General features: G+C 39.8%; 1 protein-coding gene across 11 annotated transcripts in view; it reads right to left on the bottom strand.

Annotated features, from left to right (window-relative positions):
* Positions 1-1,780: 1,780 nt before the first annotated feature.
* The window catches only part of KCNAB2 (potassium voltage-gated channel subfamily A regulatory beta subunit 2), a 126,567-nt gene continuing 101,844 nt past the window's right edge, over positions 1,781-26,503 (bottom strand). For 8 of the 11 annotated variants that reach the window (XM_075279804.1, XM_075279799.1, XM_075279800.1 and 5 more), the window contains 12 exons: positions 25,255-25,334; positions 23,332-23,376; positions 22,474-22,518; positions 22,348-22,391; positions 21,332-21,418; positions 19,687-19,731; positions 9,595-9,680; positions 6,225-6,345; positions 4,832-4,926; positions 4,010-4,130; positions 3,783-3,871; positions 1,781-3,294 (listed from right to left, as the gene is read on the bottom strand). In XM_075279804.1, coding sequence (XP_075135905.1) covers positions 3,205-3,294; positions 3,783-3,871; positions 4,010-4,130; positions 4,832-4,926; positions 6,225-6,345; positions 9,595-9,680; positions 19,687-19,731; positions 21,332-21,418; positions 22,348-22,391; positions 22,474-22,518; positions 23,332-23,376; positions 25,255-25,334 — 948 coding nt within the window. In that variant the 3' untranslated portion in view covers positions 1,781-3,204. The remainder of the gene's footprint in view (positions 3,295-3,782; positions 3,872-4,009; positions 4,131-4,831; positions 4,927-6,224; positions 6,346-9,594; positions 9,681-19,686; positions 19,732-21,331; positions 21,419-22,347; positions 22,392-22,473; positions 22,519-23,331; positions 23,377-25,254; positions 25,335-26,503) is intronic. The other 3 variants (XM_075279806.1, XM_075279805.1, XM_075279798.1) reach the window with 1 other exon arrangement.

Below are 26,503 nucleotides of genomic sequence, written 5' to 3' on the forward strand. Positions count from 1 at the left end.
CCCGGGTACATTTAAAAAAATTCCTAAATGCTTTGCGTTTTTAGTAGTTCAGATGGCAACTATAAAACTTACAGATACAGAACTAAAATTTGTTGGACGGGTTTCATAAATGTTCACTCACGACCTGCTTGTATTACATTTACCTCACAACACCACAGAATCCCATAAAATAAATCTATCCTGCGGCCATTTTGACATTAATTTTAATTAAAATAAATGTTCATTTTCCATGTGCTCTATGCAGCTGTCCGGGACAAGCCGCAATCTGGATCCCTTACATAATGGTCAAAATAAGTTCCTTAATATGTATTTTAATTAGTAGAAAATCTAATTATTATTCTTCTGCTCCCATTTAGTTTTACCGCTAGACGGATTATAGCCTTGTACATGATGTAGACCCTTCCTTCACTTCGATCTACAGCAGAGCAATCCAAACCCAATCAATACGTTTGGTGGATCAGCCATCATGTATTACCATACAATACTATACGGCAAGGGACTGGCCTAGCGGCTGTAGCCACTCCCAACAAAATCACCGACTTTTAAAAGGGATGATCCTTTAAAAATAACACTCAATAAAAATCATTGTGCTTGAGGATCGGATATTATACAATCTTTTGAGCTAGGATTTCTTCCCGACTTTGATACATTTCATGAACAAGAAGTCTACAAATATTATCTGGTGCCTATAAAAACCAAAAGGGAGCGCTACAGTTTAGGGCAAAAGAATACAATAAGGCAACAGTGACTGTACCAATGGCTTAAACTAATAAAGCTCCAAAAACCAGCCATATTAATAGACTATGGAGTCCTCCAACCTTAAAACTAATAACTTTGCAGGGTCGGACTTTGCTCAGTGACACTGGATTGGTTGTGGTGACCAACCTGGATGACCCTGCTCTTATGCTTAGATTGTATATTAGCCACCAGGCCTCAGTGATGCAGAGGAGAGCAATACATTATTGAGTGAATTTAGGGAGTCTTGAGTTGTATTGACTGAGCCTTCAAACATAGCATAAATCCTTCACAAAGATCTTAAGCATCTCTCGATGAGACATAAGCCATCAATGAGTATAGGTTAGGAAATGGCAGGTTTCATCTTTAAATGAAACCCTATCGGTCATAAGTTCATATCCCTTTCATAAATGTAAGTGTTATTAAAGTGTACCTCCAAGTATAAAACACATTATAAATTAATAGTACATGTGAATAAGAGCAACTTTGTAATACATTATTAAAGAAATCTGTCTCCTTCTCCATTGTTAGGCTGCTCGTCTCCTCATCTTCACTTAGGCTGTTTATTGATCTAGGTCTCCGCATTCACCTAACACACAGAAGTCTATGGAAAGTGGAGAGCGAGGCTGTTAATTCATGTATTTCTTCATTCTGAGTAGTGGTCTTATCTTGAAATATAGCAGTGTTAAATGCAATCCCTGACTCACAGTGTAGTAGAGTTTAGCAGCAATTATCTGTGTCTTTTCCAGCAGCTTCCTTCTCCCCCTCCCCTCTCCATAGATTTCTATGTACAAAGCCACTCAGTCTGATGGTGGTGAACCAAACACATTTCTTTAAAGACAATCTAAGACAAAGTTTCTAATATTGTTAGTTCTTTCATAATTGGAGATCCCCTTTAAAGTATAGCTATCCACAATGTAGATGAAGATTCAGTGAAAAGAAAATAAATCAGGTAAATAATGGGCAAGAAATAAGTGAAGTCAAGTGGAAAATAAAAAAACCAAAAAAAAAAAAACCCCAAATAAATTGCTATTAGTGCTTTTAATTACAATTGTGCATTCTGGATCTTTTCTCAGAAAAGAACCTAAAGCGAACAAATATTTTCCAAAATCTAGAAAATACAAGTGAAGACATTAGAACCCACACCTTTCAGCACTGCCATATTCTAAGAGTGTGAATACCTTGTACACAGTATGTATGCACCCTTACCCTCTGTAGATGTGTAATAGTAAAGCAACTAGCCCAGTAACCAGATGACGGACCTGGTTCTGGGTCCTGGATCTTGCGGACACAGACACACAGTACCCTGTAGTTGTCGGCCACACCAGTGGGCAACTATGTAATGCATGAAGCCATCTATCTAATGCCTAAATATTGGCTTCATTTATTAAACAAAAAAATGACCCTTGTTCCCCATAGTAACCAATGTGTGCTCATCTTTCATTCCTGATCCAGGTTCAGAGCTGCGCTGGTTGCATTGGATAACAAGGACATATTTTTTGGGCAAGTGCTCAGTGTTTCCAAGTGAATGGATCCATTTTGAAAACGGCGGCTTCCATTGCTATTACAAATCCAACTACAAGTTACTTTTCGTTTCTGAATCTAGTGCAATTGTCTTTTGATAGTCTTGGGAGGAAATCTTACTGTTTGTGCTATGATATACACACAGAAACAGCAAATTCAAGTCTGCAGTGTGAACGCAGATAAGTCGATATGTAAAACGGATAGGGACATGAGCAAACTACAGAAAATTGTTACGTCAAAGGCTCAGAAAAAAAAAAAATATTACCAACACCTCCTTCTAAGGTTGAAGTGATACCGTTTAGATGTGACAAGGGTACAGGGAATCTGATCTGTTGCAGCTGTAAAAATTGGATATTTTACTTGCTCATCCCTACCCGAGATGCAATGAAATAAAAAAATAAAAAAAAAGTTTCCAACAACTTAGAAAACGTAACATATACCCAGAATTCTTCAGAGGTCAGAGTGATGAAAAGGAGAAAAAAAAGATCCTAAATGAGGTATTGGATTTCATAGTGGAAGCAGAATTCATTAAATTCTCTCCCCTAAAAATTCCAGTTCTTAAACGACAACATTAGAAATTAAAGTGTGAATTTCTATGGACACTGCGGTGACATTACCAACAGTGGAAGGAATACTGAAAATAAGCCTGAGATCACACAGATGGACACACTATACAGAAGATGTGGTGATGACATTTTCCCATTCCCACAAGCGGCGCTCATCCTGTGACTACGTTATTGTGCGGCTAAAGAAGTTAGCGTAGATTCGTATACATTAAGCGTATGGTTTCTCACATTAATACTTTTGAACAGTTTCCTGACGGTATCCGGAAAATGTTATTTTCTTGGATGCAACCACACTCCACTTGGATTCAGTAAAGCTTAAAGCAGGCAAGTCGAAGAACCAAAGCAGAGCTGTGACAGTCCTTTACTGAAGCATCCAAAATTAGGACCGGTAGTCTTTTTTGCTATATGGCTTGTTGCCCAAAATACTATCAACCTCGTGAATTATGGAAGAGGATAACTTTGGAAGGACCTGCAAAGGGAAAGGATCAGAAACAATAAGGAAATACATAATATATAATATATCATAGAAAGGTAGAATCTAATATAACCTCTGAAAGTTACTAGATTAACTTTATAGGAGTAGAAAAGGGGGCTTTCTGCACCAGAAACTGCGCCACTCTTTTGGAGTTTATATATATTTGTCTATATATACACATCTACAGAGAGAGAGAGAGAGAGAGAGAAAGATAGATACATGATTGATAGATAGGAGACAGATAGATAGATAGATAGATAGATAGATAGATAGATAGGAGACAGATAGATAGGAGATGGATGGATAGATAGATAGGAGACAGATAGATAGGAGATGGATGGATAGATAGATAGGAGATAGATAGATAGATAGATATACGTATACATGGATAGATCTATCTATTTATGTATCTATCTAATATGCCCCTTACAATGTGCTGACCAGTGCAAGCTCTCTGAATAGTTACATGTACATATACAAACCTGTATTGCTCCAATATTCTCGAGTAGTTGGTCAGCATTAGATGCCCCTAACAAGACTGAACTGACACCTTCATTTCTCAGACACCAGGCTGTAAAGAGAATTTTAAGACCTTTACAACAACACCAGGCTAATGGGCCCCTAGTCAGTAAATCCTGAGAGATTCCAGAACCTTTGTATCCTAGAGCTCGGATCTTTCAGACCCCATATTGATAGATTATGTACTCACCAATGGCTAACTGGGGAAGGGTACAACCCAGACGCTCTGCAATGGCCTGTAACTCTTTCAGTTTTGCTTGCTGTCGTCGTCCTTCTTCACTCAAGATCTTGTCTTTTAACCATTGATAACCCTTTACAAGACACAAAAAAGGTTTCTCAGTACAAAGATTTTCCTCTGTAGTTCCTGTTTAACTGTGCGTTATCTCAGAGATAGTCCTCAAGCAAATGGCACATTAGGTTCCAAAGCTGGCACAGCTGGCATCCCTGCCTGAGGCCCACCCCGCAGTATACAGGGGCTCCTTGTAGGGTGGGCTTGATAGAACCATTTATTACACAGATCTCCATTCATATTTCATAGGCTAGCTTTAATACTTTATTTCTGGGTTATAAACCTGTGGTGACCGAGTACTGGAGATACTTCTTTTCAATAACGGGTTGTCCAGTTAGGACATCTTTGAAAGTATTGTATAATTCATAGCTGTTACTCAATGCAAGCCCAAGAGTCAGATGAACAGCTGGTGGGAGAGTCAGAGGGGCATTCACTGCATGTATGGGGCCAACACCCAACCGTGTCCAGTTTATTAAGATACAAAGCTAGTGCAACAAACTGAACCTTTATCCAAAATGAATGTCAGCCTAGCTGTGTACTCAGAGTGAAGTATTTCTGAATTTGTTCTATTCTTATATATCTGTTTTTAGGAAACCCTCAAAGAATATGGCCGCCATTACAACTCCCAATGGAGTGGTTACCCAACTTTCCTTGAGTCCGGAATGCAAAGGCTTTTGAGGCAATCATTTTAAACTACAAATTATCCAGAATTAGGACACTGACCTTAAGTGATGCTCTAGAATACGGCGGAATTCCACCATCATATTTTCCGGATACTATTCCACAAGCAAGCGGTGACCACGTCATAGCGCCCACACCTGGAAAAACAGAGAACAATTCAGGATGGGATCAGCTGAACTTTTACTATCTACAGGGTCTGCTATTGGCTGGGAAGAAAGTTTGAATAAGGCCGGGGCCCCACGAGCCAGAAACACCGCGACTTGCCTGCGGTGGAAACGCTGCGGGTAAAATCACAGTGTTTTACAGTAACTGCAAAGTGGATGGGAATTTTTGCTAAAACCATGCCCACTTTGTGGTAAAAAAGCAGTGTGGACAGATACGCTATGATTTCCAAAACCAGTGCGGTTTTGGAAATCACAGCATGTCAATTATATCTACGGAAATGCCGGCGGCTTCCAGTAGATATAATTATAACAGAAGAGTCCACAGAGGAAAACTCTGTTTAAAAGTGCTGCGAGAAGAACCGCAATGCGATCCTGCCGTGGTTTTTCCCGCAGCGCTTTAAAACTGCGGGTCGTCCCTTGGTGGATTTCAGGCACCTCTGGTGCGGATTATCTCCAGTCTGCTTAACTGATCATTGTAATGGCAGAAAATGGATGACTGAGAAATGAAGACCTAGAACAAGCACTGGGGAGGGGGGGGGGGAATTTAGTATAGCAGTTTTAATAATCTTTGCACCTCCACAGAATACACCTGATTTATGAAGAAAGGCATCCACCATCATAAATCAGACATATCCTTCAGTCAGACACGTGGCTACACTAACATCTACAGCAACTGGCATTATGTCATAAAAGCGGTGTAAATTATGATAAATATGACTAGTCTGATCCCTCCCCATTCCAGGAGTGAGACATTGTTTTTTTTTTTTTAAAAAAATGCCATTTGTAACAAAAATGCTCATAAATGTTCATAGAGTTGCAAGGCCCTGCTATTCTGGCACAGGGGCTTTATAAAGGTGGTGCATGAAGCAGTGAAAGCTATACTTCAGCACAATATAGAAGCTCAGCTGGCATACAGTAGGTACGGGTGGTTTACATAAATAAAGCAGAATTATGAAAGCCATCATGACCATTAATGGGGAAAATGAAGATGAAACAACTAGCATAGCCCCCATATAGGATGTGCAGAGGTGGCCTTTGCAGCCAGGCCCCACAATTACATAAAAGCATAAAACACTGAAGTATTGGTAGCCTGTATTTGGTAGGGGGCCCCACTGCATATTTTGCATTACATCTCTGCTCTTCACAAACCTTTTCTGGTACCTGCCAATTGGGATACAATTTTTAGGAACCAGAATCTCCGACTGAGCATTTCGTACACCCATCTGATACCAGGAGTCCTAACGTACAGTACTTTAGTGGTGGTAACTTACCAATTTTATGAAACAGTTCTGGGAGTTGGACTTCAACTTTTTCTCTTTGAAACATGTGATACTCCGCTTGCTCACAGATTGGAGGAATCAAATTGAATTGTCGCGCTACAGAGTAAGCTTCCTACAAAAGAAAAGTGGGCATGAGAATCAGAGACGGCAATTAAAAAGCTCTTTATAGATTTATTTATGCGTAAGGGGACTGTATTTTACCAGCCACTAGGTGGTGACATAACAAAAATGATATTTTACCCTAGGCACAACCAGAGTTCTAAAAACGTTGGGAATGATTTGAAAATCTACTCTAACCATATTTTATTCACAATTGGACACATCACATAATTGAAGGTGAAAGTTAGACAATGTTCCATTTCACTTGAAAAAATTTACTCATCTAGAAATTGAAGGCAGTGACAAAGCTCAAAAAAAGTTGGGACAGGGCCAAGTCTACCATTGTGTGTAGTATCAGTCTTCCTTTTACAACAGTCAGTAAACATTTAGGAAATAAGGAGACCAATTGCTGGAATTTTGGGAGCGTAATGTTGTCCTACTCTTGTGTGATTCGGGATTCTAGCTGCTCAACAGTCCTGGGTCTTCTTTGCAAATATTTTTGTTTTATAATGCGATTTTTATTGGTGAAAGGTCTGGACTGCAGGCAGGCTAGTTCAGCACCTGGACTTCTTCTATGAAGCCATACTGCTGTAATGCAATGTAAATCTGCAAGGCCTTCTCTGAAAGAGACGTTGTCTAGACAGGAGTATATGTTGTGTAAGTTGCCCATACCATAGACACTACTACAATTTCATACTATTTGAGATTTAGGCTTTGGAACCATGGGCGGGAGATAAAGGAGGATTCCTCCTCTTGATTCCTCAGGACACAGCGTCCATATTTTGCCTCAGTCCATATTATTGGGATTGTGTTGAAATCTGATTCTTCTTCGCATGATAAAGCTTTAACTTGCATTTGTGGATTGCACTGAACTATGGATTGCATTTGTGTTCACAGTCAATGATTTCTGGAAATATTCCTGAGCCCATGCAGCGATTTCCATTACCAATTTATGCCAGTTATTAATGCAGTGCCGTCTGACAGCTCATATACCACAATCATCCAATATGGACCATGGATCTTGTCCCTTTTGCACATGGATTTTTTGAGATTCTCTGAACCTTCTAATATCATGTACTGTATAAGGTGAGATGTCCAAAGACTTTGCCAGTTTTACAATTAGAAACATTTTTCTGAAAGGTTTCCCCATTTTTAGACAAAGTTATTGGCATATTGGCAAGTCTCTGACCATCTTTTCTTCTGAAAGACTCTGCCTCTCTAACATGCTCTTTTTCTACACATTCATGTGACCTAGTTAAAAATTGCCCCTTCTGTTTTACAATTATCACCACTTACTATTCCAACCTTTAGTTAAACCTGTCCCGACTTGCATTGGATGAGTCGCTGCAATCAATTTCTAAATAAGTTAACTTTTTCAAGTGAAATGCAAAAAAATTAGAAGTTTCAACATCTGATGTGTATTCCATGTTCTATTGGCTAGACGAGTTTTCCAAATCATTATATTCTTGTTTTCTAAAAATTTTACAGAACTTTGTCCCAACTTTGTTAGAATTGGGGCTGTATTATACACTTTTTTCATGGAAAGGGAAGATGTTGGGAAGTTGTTTTAAGCTTCTCCTGGTGATTATGAGGTTAAATTATCATGAACACTCCACAGCCTGTGTAATAGGGGTGCAGAAGGTGCAGAGTTAAGAAGGGGAAAATGCACAGTACAATGAACAGGCACATAACTAGAAAGCTATGACTGCAGCATTATATACAGTGCATACTGAAGCTTCCCTGCTCTGTGCTATAGATAAATGCTCGTTCAACTCCAAAAATAATTAAGCTGTATTAACTCCGCGAGCTTCCAGCCGCAATAAGATCTTGTCCGCACAACTTACTGTCAAATGGTTGAGAGTTTATTTTTAGCCAAAAGCCTATCTTCATACTAAAGTCGCTGAAGCGGCCTGTCTGAACAGCAGATACATTTTTAGAAGACAAAATCACCCTTTGTTGATTCCCCATTTAGACCTGGGGGCGGGTTCACATCTGAGCCCGTTCTCTGCTTTGTGGGTTTCCGTCTTCTGCCCGAGAAACTGGACAGGAGACGGAAACCCGGCAGGCAGTGTCCGCCCATGAGCGTCTTCTGGTCTTCTGTTTCGGGGTGAAACAGTTTTTTTTTTTAACTGGACACAATTTCCTGCTTGTCAGACTATAAAAAGAAAAACCCGGTTTCACCACGGAGGGCAGAAGACGCTCACGAGCGGCCATCTTTGCAAACCCATTCAAGTGAATAGGTTTGAAAACTGACTACCGGTTTCCGTCTCCTGTCCAGTTTCTCGGGCAGAAGACAGAAACCTGCAAAGCGGAGACTGGGCGCAGATGTGAACCCGCCCTTATTCGGCCATTGCACGGCCATTTTAAAAACAATGAGAGAGAATGTTATAAGATAATATTCACACGTCCAATGGTCTAAGAACAAAAACTGTCTGCGGCAAGCAATCACAACGCATTTTGTATTCTGCTCCTGAAAATTAAGAGCTGTGTTGGGATTGGTTGATATGGGCATACAAGACAGTTGTGCTTCTACACCCGTGAGAGTCTCCATGGTACCAGGAAGCTAGTTTTACATCCTGTGGTCCTGCAATTTTTCTTGCGTTTGTCTTTTACTTTGCGCCATGTCAGTCAGAAGTAGTGGACAGATAGATGACAATATGACTGCAGGATCAAAGAGGCTTGGTTTGCCGTCTGTTGCCTTAGAGATGCACAGTCCAAATACGAGAACCAAAATGGCAGGATTTTTCTTAAATAGGTGTTTGCTCATTACACAGCTATTGTATACATACAGTATAAAGCACAGACAATTAAAGGGATTATCCCAATAAAACATTTCAATATGTTCTACTAGGGCAGATGGAATTCATAGAGGTGGGGATTCAACTCAGGATTCACATCTATAAGTTATTTATTTTAATGTAGATTGTGAGCCCCATATAGGTATCACAATGAACTTTTTTTTATCCTATCAGTATGTCTTTGTAGAATGGGAGGAAATCCATGCAAATACGGGAAGAACATACAAACTCCTTGCAGATGTTGTTCCTGGTGGGATTCGAACCCAGGACCCCAGTGCTGCTAACCACTGAGCCACCATGTTGCCCCTGCAGCTATCCATTTATTGTATAAGTAACCATTCACAGGAATGGCTGCCTGCAGTGGCCACAACTTCAAAAGCTGGAACCTTCTTCATTTAAAAAAAAAAAAAAGTTATGTTGAGACCAAAACCTTTTAAATTCCATTAAAAAATAAATAAAATTACCATTATTTCCATAGAGCTCCAACGAGATGTCCCCCAATACATTGCCATCCCTTGGTTAATCACATGGGTCATGGCTCGGACCGTCTCTGTGAAGAAAATAATAAAGGGAAGAAGGGAGAAGTAAAGTCTCCATCAAGACATAAGAAGACAACTCATACCATGCAGGAAGCTAAATCTACAACACCAAAAAAAAGGGAAAGAATGCTGCAAGGACATCTTGCAAGCAGTGGAAATCATTCATGTCCGTTTGAAGTCACTTGCGGTAAATGCAGGTCCCAAAAAGTTTTGTAGCAGTCACCTTTCCAGATATGAGAAAGGTGAAAATATTAACGAGAAACAGAATAAGGTTGTGTGTGGTTTTTTGAGTAAATATAAACCAATTTCTACGCTTGCTATATATGTAATACTTTGTTGCGTGATACAAATAGACTAAACTACATCATCCATCTTAAGAGGTTTTTCATCCTGTGGGATGTTACCAGAAAGTGTTGGGTTGTTGAGATTAAGTTGCCTTATGTTCCTAGAAGAACGTTATACAGATGCTTGGAATTCCAAGTCAGTAGTAGAGTGACACTTGAGGGCCCAGCTAAAAAAAAAAGGCCGTCTGCGGCTCACCACAGCCACTTGATGCACCGAATAAAGAACTTCATTACATTTCATGTCAAGATATAAGGTTCATATGTAGACTAAGCTGTCATTCTTTAATATAATAAGATATTAAAAATAAGCCATAAAGGGGTTGGGGACGTCGGAGAGACACCATTATTGTATTCTCAATATGGTCAACAAAAAACCCCACCAAAACACTATATTCATAATTAAAAAAAAAAAAAAAAAAAGATTAATAAATCATTTTAATAAGTAGTGAAATCTTACGGATCATCCTGCCCCTAGGTACTAGATAACAAAACTTTAAGAAATGCTTATTTTTTTGCCTTAAGGGGATCCTATCACTCGCACTCAATTTTTTGTAGGTACCACGTCGGAATAGCAGCTTGTACAGTATTGTAAGCGGCCATTTTCTCATGGCCTGTGGGCATGCGCAGTCTGCCCTGCCCAAGGCCTTAGCAGTTACAAGCCACCACCGGAAGAAGAGGGTGAAGATGACGCTGCTGAAGAAGAGGAGGCGGCGCTGGAGAGAGTTCTCTCGCAGCATTGGGGATGCCCCCAGTGCTGCCTGAGCGCTGAACCCGCCCCCAGTGCTGCGAAAGAACTCATTTACATACCAACAAGAACCAGGATTGTAGGCGACCAGCAGCGTGGAGAAGACAACGAAAGGTAGGAGAAGAATAGCCTTTCTTAAGGCTATTCCGATGTGGTACCTATAAAACATTGTGTCTGACTGATAGGATCCCTTTAAAGAAACTCTCCTGAGACGTCTAAGCAAATGATTCAATGCCAACTAAATTTCAGAGCGAATGTTTAAAATACCATGGTCTTTTCTTCCTATTCGAACTTTATAAATAAATTGACAAGTGGGTGTTACCAGTTAAGAGTGCGACCCTACACCAGGGGGCTGCAACCTTCGGCTCTCCAGCTGCTGTGAAACTACAACTCCCATCATGCTCCATTCACTTCCATGGGAGATCCAAGAAAAGAAGAGCAAGTATGCATGCTGGGAGTTGTAGTTTTACAACACCTGGAGTGCCGAAGGTTGCCTAACCCTGCCCTACACACTCTCAAACTGTCCAACCAGTGATACATGCAATGTAGTTATAAGAAAAGATTTTCTGATTGTACTTTTTTTTTGGCCATTTTCTGTGTATAGGTATAGAAATGGCCTGTGTTGTTGTTTAGAGATATACTTAGGACTAGAGATGAGCGAATACTATTCGAAACGGCAGTTTTGAATAGCACGCTCCGATAGGAATGAATGGGAGTGGCTGGCGCTCAGGGGGTTAAGCGGCCGGATGCCAGCTGCGTGCATTCATTCCTACGGGAGCAAGCTATTCGAAACTGCCGTTTCGAACAGTATTCGCTCATCTCTACTTCGGACCTTTCACCACCTTACAGCTGCAGCTCTACTAATTTTGGCACTGTTGGAATTCTCTCTCTAGCACCTCCTGTTAAAATAATCACTGTTAGTTTTGGTGGCCGATATGCTACTTAGTCTCTGTATCGTCAGGTGGGAGGTGCCAGGCAGGAATAGAAACTACTAACACTACAAACAGGCCTGACGCTGTCCTTCCGACATTACAAAGTTTACATAGCACATCAGGTACCAAAACTAAATGTGCTTCTTGCTCAGGAACAGTGAGGGCTAGAGAAAGAATTCCAACCGCACTGAAATCAGAAGATCTACCTGCATTCTAAGATGCGAAGAACGTGAATTAGGGGAGGTGGTGAAAAGTCTCCTTTAATTTTAGCCACATGTACCTTAGGAATTGTCTGAAGATAAATCAATAGGGTGAACAGATCTTGATTTTAAGCCAGAATTTGGCACGTCAACAATAATTGGGTACTTTTCTGTAGACCATATACCACTTTTCTCAAAACAGTGGGGGTTTACACAAAGTCTGATAGATTCATTATAATTTATGCCAGAATCTGAAGTGGTCATTTACAGCTTAGGGCTCGTTCACATCTGCGCCCGATCTCCGTTCTGCAGGTTTCCGTTTCCTGCATAAAACAGAGGCAGGAGACGGAAACCTGCAGGAGTCTCTCACCCATTCATTTGAATGGGTGAGAAAGCTGTCCGGCCGTGAGCGGCGGTGAGCGTTTTATGCTCTCCGCCACAAAACCGTTTTTCTTTTAATCCGGACACAGAATCGGACATGAAACTCTGTGTCCGGATTTAAAAAAACGGTTTCGCGGTGGAGAGCATAAAATGCTCACCGCCGCTCATGGCCAGACCCGGTCTGTGGTTTCCGTCTTCTTGCATGCAGAAGACGGAAACCACAGAACGGAGACCAGAACGCAGGTGTGAACCTAGCGTCAAATCTACACCAGTTAAGACTTTTTAATTTTTAGCCCAGAGGGGGTAAAAGTTTGTTACAAACCATTGTCACTCTAATGCACAGGAGATCAGGTAGGACATTGGAAACTCTGTTATAATAAAGACTACCTGTCATTATCCTGCCTATGATCATAATGAGTATACTGCTGAGAAGTGATCTCTAAAGAACAGGAAGCTCAGTGGCCAAAAAAATAAAAAATAAAATAAATTTTTTTTTTTTTATTACAGAGCGTAACAAAAGAAAGAATTGTAAAAAAAAAAAAAAAAAATTATAACAAAGAACTGGATTTAAACAATTTTCTGATGACACATTACACTGAAAACATGTATATCCATTATCAAAAAGTAAGGCTGATTTCTTGATAAATGCTCTAAGCGGACCCAAAGAACAGAGACCTGAAAAATGTAGGACAGATGTAGATTTGTAGACCAGCATAAAAATGGTAAAGTTTTATAAATTTCCGCACTGATCGGAGGCATATTAATGCATATGGCCATATCTGGTGTATGCGAATAATGTGAAGTAATAACTTATCACATGGCATTCTGACAGTATCTTACGGCAGAACACACAGTTAAGGCTTTTAAGCAAAACAGACAACAAGTATATGACAATACATAACTAACCTAAAACTTTTAATGCGGCCAAACTGATAAAACAGAACCAGCCAAATGCCACATAGACACCTGTGGTAATAAGGAACAGGACTTACAGCACCACAAGAATCCCAGTATTACATCTGGAACATGGACTATTAAAGAGGACCTTTCATGTCGGGGACCTGCGGTTTAATACACAGCTAGAAAGCCGGTCATGCGCTGAATTCAGTGCACTATCGGCTTTCCCGTTCTGTGCCCCTGGTGAAAAGCTCTCTCTGTTGGTACCATAGCTCTTCAGTGTCCCAAGGACATTCCTGACAGTCTGTGAGGAACACCCCTCCAAACAGTAGAAACCATAGTGCTGTACTGTCAGAGGGGGCATTCCTTACCACCTAGTGGTAAGGGAGCGTTCCTCACTGCTCAGTGTCATCACTAGGCAGTAAGTAACACCCACTCTGACACTATAGCGTTGTGGACTCTACTGTCAGGAGGGGTGTTCCTCACAGACTGTCAGAAACGGCCTTCTGACAGCGAAGAGCTACAATACCGGCACCGACAGCTCTTCGGCAGGGGCACATAACGGGAAAGCTGATACACTGTACACCAATAAGTATTTGGACACCCAGCAAAGTTCGGCGGAGGTGGAGTTATGGTCTGGGGGTGTTTCTTCTGGTATGGACTGGGACCCTTGGCCCAGTGCATGGTAAACTCAACGCCAAGTGCACTATTTTAGCTAACAGTGTGCTTCCTACATTATGGCGGTTCTATGGGTTGGACCAAGGTTACTTCCAAAATGACAACGCCAGCTGTCATGTAGCGAGGTCTACCATGGCTTGGTACAGTGATAATCAGGTTAACCTGATAAGGTCAAAGCCTTGTTTATGACTAATTGACTAATAATCCTGGGTAACGGTCGTCGTCCTAATTAATTAGGCTGAGTGCCAGCAGTAAGGCAATGACACCAGACACACAACATTGATATTAGTTCCTCGCTCAACCAAGGAGGAAATACTGACGCACTTTTATTAAAACAACGTGGAGTTAAATAGCAGCAGAGAAAGGAAGAGAGATAATAACAACATAAGTTTTCATCTTCATTCCTGATTGGTATGATACATTTCAAACAAACAGAAAAACTTTAAGCAGTTCCATATATAGCCAGCTACTCTCGGTCCTGCGTGGTAACCTTGGGGAGCTATCTTCTGGCAGCAAGCCAAGCATTTGTTTTTCTTGCACCCATCCTGGATGCAGGCGCCATCTTATCATATAACATTATACCAGTTTCAAGCATAAGCAACTATATCTAGCATTCAGCTTTGAAGGATAACAATGTTTTTCATATATTACATGATTATAACCTTCACAAACCGACTGGCCTACCCAGCACCTCGGGACAAGTTGGATCACTGAACTAAGGGGTGCAGCAGCTGTCCAAAATCGGTGAAAGAACTTACCTGTCTTCTCCAAGCCGAATGGAATAAAATACCATGGATAGCATGACCCGGAGGGTGTAATTGCCGCTCGGACCACAGGTGTCCAGATACTTATTGGTAGACAGTGTACATGTGAATGGAATGGCTGTTGAGTAAGTGTAGCACCCACTCTTTTCATATAGTTTACTCAGATTCTGTTCTTGGACCCCCAGAAATTACGATCCCTATCACATACGAAACCCTTAAATGTACTGTTCCATAATGTTCATACTTCAGCCTCTATGGTCATGAATTTACTTACAATAGATTTATGTGATCCCAACCTAACAGGCCACAATAACTGCAGACACTGTGCCAACTACTCTAGCAGTGAACTCGTAGAATGAAATAATAATAAGAATAAAAGCTGAATATGTTTTCTACACTATTTAAAGGCTAAGACCCCACATAGCAGGCCACAGCAGAAAACACTGCGGATAAAATCGTGGTGGCAACTCATTGTGATTTTCCGCAACGGTCCTGGGAACCGCAGCATTTCCACTGCACATATTTTTCTACAAGGTGTGGATGGGATTCACTAGAATCCCATCCCCCTTGCAGTGACTAAAATGCTGTGTTTTTCCCCCACTCCGTTTCCGCCGCAGCCAAACTGTGGAGTTTACCCCACTTGGGGCCCCAGCTTAAGTCTGGGCTTAAAGTAGCATTTCCACTTATTACTTTGACTTATCAAGGTACGCAATGTAAACTATAATGAAGGTTATCTTTGTATTGTTGATGGTATTGGTTCTCAGATGTGTCATGTGATCAGTAATAAAACTCTCCAAATGGCATAGCATCTTATGTGTAGCGGAGCAGAAATGACTTGTAAGTCTCCGTACTGCCTATGTAGGCACACACTCTCCCTGATGTGGACGAGTGTCCCCAAACCCTGGTCTATAGTCTCTCACTCTGCCAATCAGTATCCCTGCGCTATGCTGAGGATGGCCCAATAGGCCGAAACAGCGCTGTCCATAGCTGGGAATCTGTTCCTTTTGGGACAGAAATACTGATTTGGCAATTAAATCCATATCATGATTAAAAGACTTTATAACTGAGTCGTTCATGATGATAAGGATGCTGCCCTCTATAGGGTGGTGTACAGAGTGCACTCTGTTCTCCTAATTCCATCCAGGAGAATAGATTTGCATATTTTTTACCTATGTGTAGACAGGAAGTCAGTTACTCTATTCATTCATTGAGGCCCTCAAAGGATGACATACAGAACCTGCTTCTTGTCCACACATAAGATGCTATGTCAGTTACTGATCACATGACACAGCTGAGGACCAGAAGGGAGTGGATTGCTCATATAATACAGCCACTGCTAAGAAAAAACCTCAACAAATATAAATCATGTACCCTTATAAGAGGCCAGGCCAACAAAAGCTTTTCTGGGAACTCTACTTTAAAGGGGTTGTCCACTTTCAGACCAATATCGAGAGACAAATGCTATCATTTGTATAATAAAAAGTAGAATCATTTTCCAATATACTTTCTGTATCAATTCTTTAATTTTCTATATCTCTGCTTGTTGTCCTGACCATGGTCATGTGCTTTAGGGCCCATGGTCATGTGATGTACACAGGTGCCGCTCGTTGTAGTCACAGTCCAATCAGAGATCTTATGTGTACATCACATGACCATGGACTGTACATCACATGACCATGGACCCTAAAGCACATGACCATGGTCATGACAGAAAGCAGAGATCTAGAAAACCGTGAAGAATTGATACAGAAAGTATATTGGAAAAGTGTATAACTTTTTATTATACAAACAACAATATTTGTCTCTCAATATTGGTCAGAAAGTGGCCAACCCCTTTAAGGTCTACTTTAAGGCCTACTTTGGCATTTTCTTTTTTCCATTTTTTTACGTCTTATTTTTATGGGGTCAGTACTATAAGTAAAGCCTGCTGCCATGTCACTATTATGAATAAGTGTCTTAGTTCACTTCACTGGATTAAGCCAATTATTATGTGATAGGGGTAAGGGTAAAAAACAATTACCAAATTTAAGATGGAATTAAAGGCAACTAAATATATCCAAATATTTCTTATTTTCAGAAAGCTTAAGGCTGACCATCGGGTAAATTTAGTGGTAGTATTACAGTATCAGGAAAAAACAAGAACATTTTAGTTATAGTAATTTCCAAGTTATTGGTACCTTTATTAGAATGTATCAGCTTCTTTAATACTCTGTATACTTTAATATGTAAGGGGTCATCCAAGACTACATACCGATGTCTTATCCTTAGGATATGTCTACAGTATCAGATCAGTGGTGGCCTGACCCTCAGCACCTTCACGAATCAGCTGATACCTGCATAGTCTACAAAGCCAAAAGCAGAAGACTCTGTCCACTGCGTAGCGGGCGCAGAACAAAGAAGATATTGAACAGTCTATCAAGTGAATAGGAACTGAGCCACAATGGTATGGTTAGGATACTGCACATTATACATAGCAATTTGATTCTGGTGCCGTACACTGTGCAGAAACCAGCTGATCAGTGATGGTGCCCAGAGTCAGACATCACTAATCTCATATTATTAACCTACCCTAAAGATACACCATCAGTATGGACTTAAAACATCACAGAGACAACAACATTTTTTGACTCCATGTCATAACATTGACCACTGGCCCCCATCCTACGTCTCTAAACTGGTGCATGTTGGGAATTTTAGTTCTGAAATACCCATAGAGCCACGGGTTGGGAATCACCTGCTTAAATAAACTATGCAAAATTGAGACTGACATTAAAATGAGTTGTTCAGGAGAAATTTTTATTTATTTTTTAATATACTGAGTGGGTTAAAAAACAAAAAAAGAACAGAGTTCCCCATTGGCCTCCACAGCCTAGTCCCATCTTGACATACAGGAAATGACCTGTCAGCTCATCTCTGGCCAGAGTGCTGAGCTGCCACAACCGCTGCTTGGCTGAGCGAGTACTTCCAAGAATCTTCTGTATGTGAAGACCGAATAGGATTAGCAGCAGAGACCATGCATTAAAACATGGGAGGGGAAAATGTGTGGTGCCTACTAGAGATGAGCGAGTAGTACTCGATCGAGTAGGTGTTTGATCGAATACTACGGTATTCGAAATACTCGTACTCGATCGAGTACTACTAGCTGTTCGAAGTTTAAGGTTCGATGCAGAACCAGCGTTGATTGGCAGAATGCTATACATTGCCATCAACGCTGGTTCTTCTCTTACCTTTCTCCCTGCGCAGTGTCCCCGCATCCTCTTAAGTCTCTGAATTCACTCTGCCAGGCATCGGGCCTGGGCAGAGCCGACTGCGCATGTCCGTTTGTAGTGCAGACATGCGCAGTCGGCTCTGCCCAGGCCCGATGCCTAGCAGAGTGAATTCAAGGCCGGAAGAGGACGCGGGGACGCTGCACAGGGAGAAGAATCCAGCCCGACCCTCACTCATGGACTTGGTAAATAGAATTTGATCGAATGTTGCCTACCCCTAAAATGAGCATTTCCCCCCATAGACTATAATGGGGTTCGAAACCCGTTCCAACAGTCGAACAGTGTGCGGCTGTTCGAATCGGATTTCGAGCCCCGAATATTTTAGTGTTCGCTCATCTCTAGTGCCTACCTTTTTTTTTTTTTTTTTTTAACCCAGTCCGAGTATATTAAATGTTTTTCCCTGGACAATTCCAGATAAGATACAACGCGATTCAACTTTCTTTAAAAAAAAAAATCCTGGGCAGTGTGTGTTACACTTAAAAATGTCAGATACTATGTATCAAGATTCATGGGATGTCACAAAAGGCGTTATGGATGCATGAGGACACTGTCTACAGGGAAGAGTCACCACTATACAGTGCTTGCAAGGCATACTGCACAGTACAAATGTGAATTTTTTTTCTCAAGTGTTTCTAAAAATAAAAAAAAAATAAAAAAAGGAAAAAATAAAATAAAAAATGGTATGAAATAAAAAAATGCCCTTTTCTCATTTATTTTCATTATAAATTCATAATTATGAGTGACCAATTTTTGCAGTAAAAGAAAAAAAAGTGAAACTCAACAAAGATCTGTGGGATTCCACATCTGTTAATTTTACATAGCGTCTAAAATTTGGATCTCAACAAAGTTGAGATTTTAGAAACACTTTAGGGGAATAATGCTTTAACTGTCTCCATCATGCAAACCTCCTCATTGTTTTGTTTTTTTTTCTTGTAGTTTTTCAACATAAGGTCATGCCAAGAGAAGCCAATCATCCACTCCGAGCATGAGATGTGACCATGCACTGTCTCCAAGCGTCTAGCCAACAAGCATCTTAATACATAGAAAGAAATTGATCCTTAAAAGTGAACTGATGCATAATAGAGCATTACACTACTGGGTATCAACTAAATCAATCACACAGGCAAAAAAACACAGATACTACAACTGGGCAGAAGTATAAAAAAAAAATTAAAAAAAATTGTTCTTTTCAGATAAGAAAAAAAAATCCAGATTTTTCTTTATTTTTTTTTTTAATTTTTTTTTTAGCTTTCTACATATTGGAATTTCAGATTTTTTTTTTCACTTGCCCAGCTGTAGAACATCTGATCTCTCCTTCAAGAAAATATTTGAAATTCTAATTTCTTGAAGGTCCGTCAGCATCATTGAGTATTCTCCTCACATTACAGAAGTCCTGGCAACGGTAATGTGCTCAGATGGTAAGAAAAGGAAAAGGAAAAAAAAAAAAAAAAAATCACCCAAACAAAAACACCAATGATGCTGGAAAATGTGACACCAACCAGAATATACCATGCAGAAACAAAAAGAAACCGAAAAGAAGAAGAAATGAAAAATCCCAGAGTAATGAAATGGTACACAAATCAGGGCAAAACAGGGTAAGGGACAGTAATTAAAGGGATCAGTAAAAGATTGGATTTTACTTGCAAGATGTTCTTAAAGGGTATTTTTTCTGCATTTTATGGATATTTTTTTCTTTGGGGGGGAATCGGGGAGGAAACACTTGTATGGTAAAGATAAAAATACATTATCTGTCCCATAAAATGCCTTTTGGACACAGAGTTCAAATATGGAGATTGTGGGTACTGTGTACCTTCTATGATGAATGTTCTCGACTTGGAAGAACTAAATGGGTCTCCTGGTAATGAAAGAAAGATTTAGAAAGACCAGAGTTTACAGCTGAAAGTTCATGACATTGTTTGACAAAAGGGAAAAGGACTTTAGAATTAGAATCCGATGGAGACAAAAAACTGTTCTGTTGTGTGAATGCAACATTAGAAAAGTAAATCAATATTTTTGTAGTTTTTTGGGAAATTTAATACGATATCCCTTGAATGCCCTTGTTTTTGTAGCTTTGCTGACAATGTGTACGTCCTGTTTTATCACAAACGGTTTGGTTTTAAAACAGAAAACACATGAATCTTCTAAAACCGGGTGAAATGTGAGCATAAAACAACATAAAAAACAACAAGCCAACAAAAGTTTTTAACACTCAGTCGGTACAACCAGCTGCAACATTGAAGGCTCTCCGAACATGTGACATGTGTGGTATTGTAAGCAATAGGTTAGAAATAAGTGAACACTAACTAGGCATACTGGCATACTGCAACCAATGAAAAAAAATGGAAAGAACAGAAAAAGTAAAGGAATATATAATCAAATTATATAAAACATTTAAGTGAAAGAATATTTTAAATAAAAAATAATTCCAATAATTAAGCCAACTTTGAATTAAATGTATAGCAAAAAAAATAATAATAAATTTCCAGGATTTACAAAATACAATATATAGTATGGGCTGTCAATATTAGAGGGAAAGAGACACCCAGGCCCCTCACAGATCAGCTGACTGAGGAATCCTCAGCATTGAGCTTAGAGTTTGGTATTACAGCTCAGTCCTACTCACTTGAGACTAAGCTGTAATACCACTACCAAAAAAAACCAAAACCAAAAACACTAAACAAAAAAAAAAAAAAAAAACTTAAAAAACCCAAACAACCAGAACAGTAAACAAAAAAGGGGGAAGTGTCCCGCTGGAATGCAGTGGCCCTTTAATCTGATGTCTAACGGATAGTCCAGGGAGTCAGACCCCCATCGATCTAATAATAACCTATCCAAGGAATTATTGTAGTCCTGTAAAACCCCTTCAAAAATATATATATATATAGTGACAAATATAAAATATTCAATTTATTACAAGCAAATACCACAATACAAAGTAGTTCAAGAATATTAACTGTATATATTAACAAAGGAGACTACTTTATACACAGTACCAAGAACACTATAAAGTTATATCAATAGATTCAGATTTTTTTTTTTGCCCAAAGGAAACCAGTCTTCCAGTAACAGGATGGATAATATACAGAAATTGTTGCATTCATAATTACAGGGAGTAATATTTTACCAACACCCCATATCATGGTACTAAAATTTCACTCATGTTTAAGTCCCACCCAGGAGAAATTATACAAATTACCACTACACCCTCCGGATGGATGGATAGATAGATAGATAGATAGATAGATAGGAGATAGATAGATAGATAGATAGATCGATAGATAGATCGATAGATAGATCGATAGATAGATCGATAGATAGATCGATAGATAGATAGATCGATAGATAGATATCTGCAATGTCTTGGTTTCTATTTAACGTGGTAGTAGACAGGATAAAGGAAGAAGACATTATACATAGTATATACAGTATGGTTAATTGACCTATTGGGAGCTTACCTTCCATCGGCGTGTTGGGATCAGGTCGGTTAGCAAACACGACATCTACATATTCTAGCTGAAGTCTATCTAAAGAAGCCTTTAAACCTAAAAGTTAAAATAGAAAACAAACATGACAAATTGTGTATAATAATAATAATAATAGCAATTTCTCCATCAGCAGTACTCTGCTTATAAACCTAATCCCAGTACCTTGTAGAGATGGATTCTAAAGTTTCCAAGTATGCCTCTGTTATTGAGCTTTGGAGCCCCATGTTCATGTAAATTAATGTTTTTGCACCATGCACCTCAGCCGTGGATTCTTGGGCAAAGCACTTTTCCCCTATTTACATGTGAGTAAAACAGATTTACATGAAAATGGGGCCCAACGCTGAATAACAGGAATAGACACTGCCGAATCCCCTCTACAAGATACTGCGATTACGTTTATATAACCAATTTACTGCTGGCAGACTTCCATAACTTGCTATTGCTTTTAATACAGGTTTTATTGTACTTTTACTTACCACATCTTAAAAGTCAAATACATTACAATTTGGGCAATATATATATATATATATATATATATATATATATATATATATATATATATATATATATTAACATAAGTTTGGGAGTTCTGGTGTGACTTGCTACAGAGATGTAGACCAGAAAACTGATAGATTATGATAAATCCGAAAGGGCTGTTGGACCTGCTCGTTCACACCCCCTTGGAAAATGGCATAAGGTGGTGACAAAAATAGTTTGTTGCTATTTTGGGTCAAAAATTCAGGCTTGCTTAAAAAAAAAAATATCCACCCCACACCCCACAAAACCCCCCAAAACAATACTAAATAAAACCAAAAAGAAAACCCACACCCCAATTTGTACACCAATTTTCTGGCACATAAATGATGTTGCATTAGCCCCTATATGTATGGCCAGCAGCAGTCATGTCCATTACACAATATAATATATAGAGCAATCTCAGTATCCAGCTATGTGAGTGTCACTAACAGCAGTTTTATAGATTGTACCTTCAATTATATGTTTTCTGGATAAACCTCTTTCAGTTTCTGCCCTACAATATAAAGACAAGTGTTATCTAAATATCTCATTCGTGTAAATTAGCAAATAATAAGGCTAAATGGATCATTACTTACTTCCCTCCCCAAAAGATTTTAGTTGTAATAACCAAACTGGAACGCCTGAATGGGAAAAAGAATACAATAAATAACAATTGAACTATATCTTTTTTTGCTGGAAACTGCTTTTCAATACAATGTATTAAAAAAAAAAAAAAATTACTATAATATGTATTTAGAAGAATTCTTTCAAAACATTTTAGCCAAATTTAAGAAAATACTTGGTTTTCTTACTTGACTGTAGAGGTGGCAGGAAAATGCTCTACTATACTTCAGAATCAAAAATTGGTTTTCCAGGCAAAGTGTTAGTAACTGGAGGCTTCCAATACTAGATAAAATAACCTGTATAGCCAATTGTAGATGACGCTTTAGTGATGCAGCGAGAGGGTCCAGGCGTGTAACAGGTCTCTGAATAAGACCCCACAAGTAATGGCAAGATATACAAATCTGTATATCTATTTTTATATGGGGAGCCAGTAAATACATTTATTAGGGTCAGAAAACCCCTACTGAAGTAAGCATTTACGCATGAAGCCCCCCCATAAGTGGAAACAAACATGCAAAAATGTATATTCCGTCATGTAAGAAATTCTATACATAATGTAAATGCCGCTGCTCTATGCAGATTAATATATAACTCCAGGTACAGGTATACATGACTCCTCCTGACACTATCAACTACAGCACGACTTCCTAAATACCAGAGGTCAAATGAGTGTAATAACTGACAACAAGATATCAAGAAATGAAGCGGCACAATTTTACGGCGTTAATTATTTATTGCGCTCTTTTTTCACTCCTGAGCAAAGAGGATGTAGATGAAACTGTTCACCACATAAAAGATTCATCACTCGGCTATAAAGTGCAAATAATTACCTCCAACCTTTCTTCTTGATGATATTTCCCAATACAACTTCAGCCCTGAGCAGAAGAAATGAGAAATAATAATAGCAAGAAATAATAACAATAATAATAATAATTCTTGAAAGCAAAATAAAATCTTACAACATTACCTTAAATTTAATTTTCCTGGATCTAAGTTGTATACTGAAGACTATTAATATGATAGGTCAGGGGTCCGACACCCAAACACCATGCTGATCAGCTGTTTCAGCGAGCAGAAGCCGTATACCAGGTGTATGGCCTGAAGGAGCTTTGCTCTTATTTGGGTGAAAGGAAGCAGAGCTGCAGAGCTCCAAATACAGTATATAGAGCTCTGTACACGGCATACAGCTTGCTGTCTGTACAATGTAGTGGTGGGTAGGTCATCAGTATCCAACTCTGCACAACCCCTTTAAACAGTGGGCCATAAGGATATATAGATACACCCAGATGAAACGGAAGTGGTTGCTGATATCACCTTACCGTTTGTGGCATATTAGTACATAGGAGGGGGGGGGGGGGAATTTGAGGCCGGGTGGCCCATGGCGACCATTTTGGATTTAACTTTACTTTTTTCAATGTGAAGGTCATGTGACACATCAAACAGATGGAGAATTGCACAAGGAAAAAGGACACAAAATATGTGTGTGACAGCTGTATGGGAAAGATAGTCCGGGCAGACAGACTATACTGGTAAGGGGAATACTCCGCTGGATTCCTGATACAGTATTTTAGCAGAAAGACACAAAAATGATCTAAAATTCTTTGTATTCTCTCATCTATTACCTAATTATAGCTTTGAAATGCATTTATATGAGAGGAGACAGATCGTACACTATGGGGATAGGCACAAGTGGGAAACGAGCAGGAATTAAAGATTGCAATCTCCAGCCTATGTGTATTCTACTTCAACAGGAAATTGTGGTGTAAATCAAGTCTACAAAGCATGGTGTGCAGATAGCACGGGTACTTAAATGGTTAACTGATATTTCTGTTTCCTCTACAATGTATGGTATATTGGTGATTGACAGCTATTACTCCAGCTGGATGCCTTGTATATAGGAGGTCATGGCAATCCCACTGTCGTGGATCATCTACATCAGATTTTTAACCTGTGACTATCCAATTATTGAAAAATGACTACAAGTGGATTCCGCTTCAGAATTAGCTCCAAATTCCATGTGGGATCTGCCCCCTACTGTTGAGGCGGATTATTCTTTTTTTTCTGGACACTGTTCTTGCCAGGAATTCTGATAGAGCCACAGAACCCATGGTGCAAGGCTCACATGGATTAGCCCCTTTTATTTGAGACTATGGCGGACAGCCATAGCTCTGCTTCACCTTTCTGTCACACTATACACAACCAGAATTTGGAGAGGAATCAGAAGAGTAAGACCACCTCAAATTCATCTCCATATAGTTCCTTTAACAAAGTACAAAAACCTATAGCAGACCTGTAATATCATAAACTAATAATGGTGTCTATCAGGTTTCTGTATGAGATCTGGTGTTATTGCAAGCAACATTATGGGTAAACCCAGGGGCGTAACTTGAGGGGGTGCAGAGGGTGCAGTCACTACGGGCCCAGGAGTCTTAGGGGGCCCATAAGCACTGGCATCAGTACTGAGATTGCAGCTTCCATCTGGCCCATAAGCCAAGGAGACCCACAGATTCCCCTAACCACTGTAAGGTTAAATGAACTCCTTAGCTCCCGTAACCATCACTATCAAGAATTCACTGTAGGAATGAGGTAGGGGGCCCCGGACAAAAGATTGCACCGGGGCCCACAAGACCTTTACTTACGCCACTAGGTAGAGCTATGTAATGCACTGTTCGACGGGAAGGAAAAAAGGCCGGTGTGAAAAGAGCCCACTGGAGGCGGCCAGTCAAGTAGCAGTAGATGAACAATTCACTTACTTTCCAGCAGCATAAACTTCCGCTGTGTCGAAGAGGTTTATTCCATTGTCATAGGCCAGAGTCATCAATTGCTCTGCCATCTGAAAAACAAGCAAGGACATTTTTGAAAAACAGAAAAAGTACCGTAGTAAATTTCAGGAGCACAAAACTTAAATCTGTTCTAGGATTGCAACCACCAACTTATAATGATTAAGAAAAATACTATTTTCACTAAAACAGCCAAGAAAATGGTGAGAATTAAGACAGATTTGAAACACCCTTTAAAAAGAGTATTTACCACAGGGTTACATGATCGCACCCACCAACTTGCAGCACTAACATGTAGTAATAAAGTGATGACCAAGGTATCCTGTGTTTAGGCACACACACGGCGATGCCCTGAAACTAGGACATCCTACTGACTCCAATGCCCAGCACCCAAGTTCACTGTGCATGGATGAAGCATGGGATCGCAAGCACCATTGAAAAGTGATTAGAAAGGCTGGGGGGCTCTTTTCAGTGGAGGGGATGACTTAGGGCTGGGTAATCCTGACTTGATGCTATTAATTTGCATAAAGAATAAAAGTTATTTTATTAGGGATGCCATTATATGGGAGGCCATGGGATGCACGGCTACGTCCTGGGCCTGGTTTTAGTACCTATAATCTGCTGACAGGTTCTCTTTAAGTACAGAAATAAGATAAAAATAATCACAGTGCAGGTCAATAATATGGAGAATTTAGAACAGCTGAAGTGAAGAAAAACCTGAACAATCATCAAAAAACGGGAAAAACTGTTTACATAGCAGAACACTGAAAAGATGATTCGGCATCACAACACAGGGACGTGGGCTGCAGAGACGGCTGTGAACTATAAGAAGACCCTGAACATGCAGCTGCTAAAATCATGAATTCCCTGCTCCTACAACGCCGTATACTCACAGAGAACCTACCAATTGGCCTTTAAGTCCCCCCATTAAAGGCATTCTTAGATCTAATTTCTCCACCGTGAGACAGTCCCAAAAACACACCCTACAGCAGCCACTGAAACTGGGAATTTCTATGGTGTAACCAGTAGCTTACCTCAGCATAGCTGGGAAATCAAGAGGTCCCCATATTATCACAGCAAGTATAGTCCCCAGCAGTGTGACTGTCACCTGCGTTATCATGTAGCGTATACTTGGCACCTGTAATGTCATTCAGCATTATCCAAAAACAAAGCCTTTATGCGGCGCACACTGCAAGCAAATTACCCCAATATCATGAAGGTG

The sequence above is a fragment of the Leptodactylus fuscus genome, chromosome 6, assembly GCF_031893055.1.
Source record: "Leptodactylus fuscus isolate aLepFus1 chromosome 6, aLepFus1.hap2, whole genome shotgun sequence".
Lineage (NCBI taxonomy): Eukaryota > Metazoa > Chordata > Amphibia > Anura > Leptodactylidae > Leptodactylus > Leptodactylus fuscus.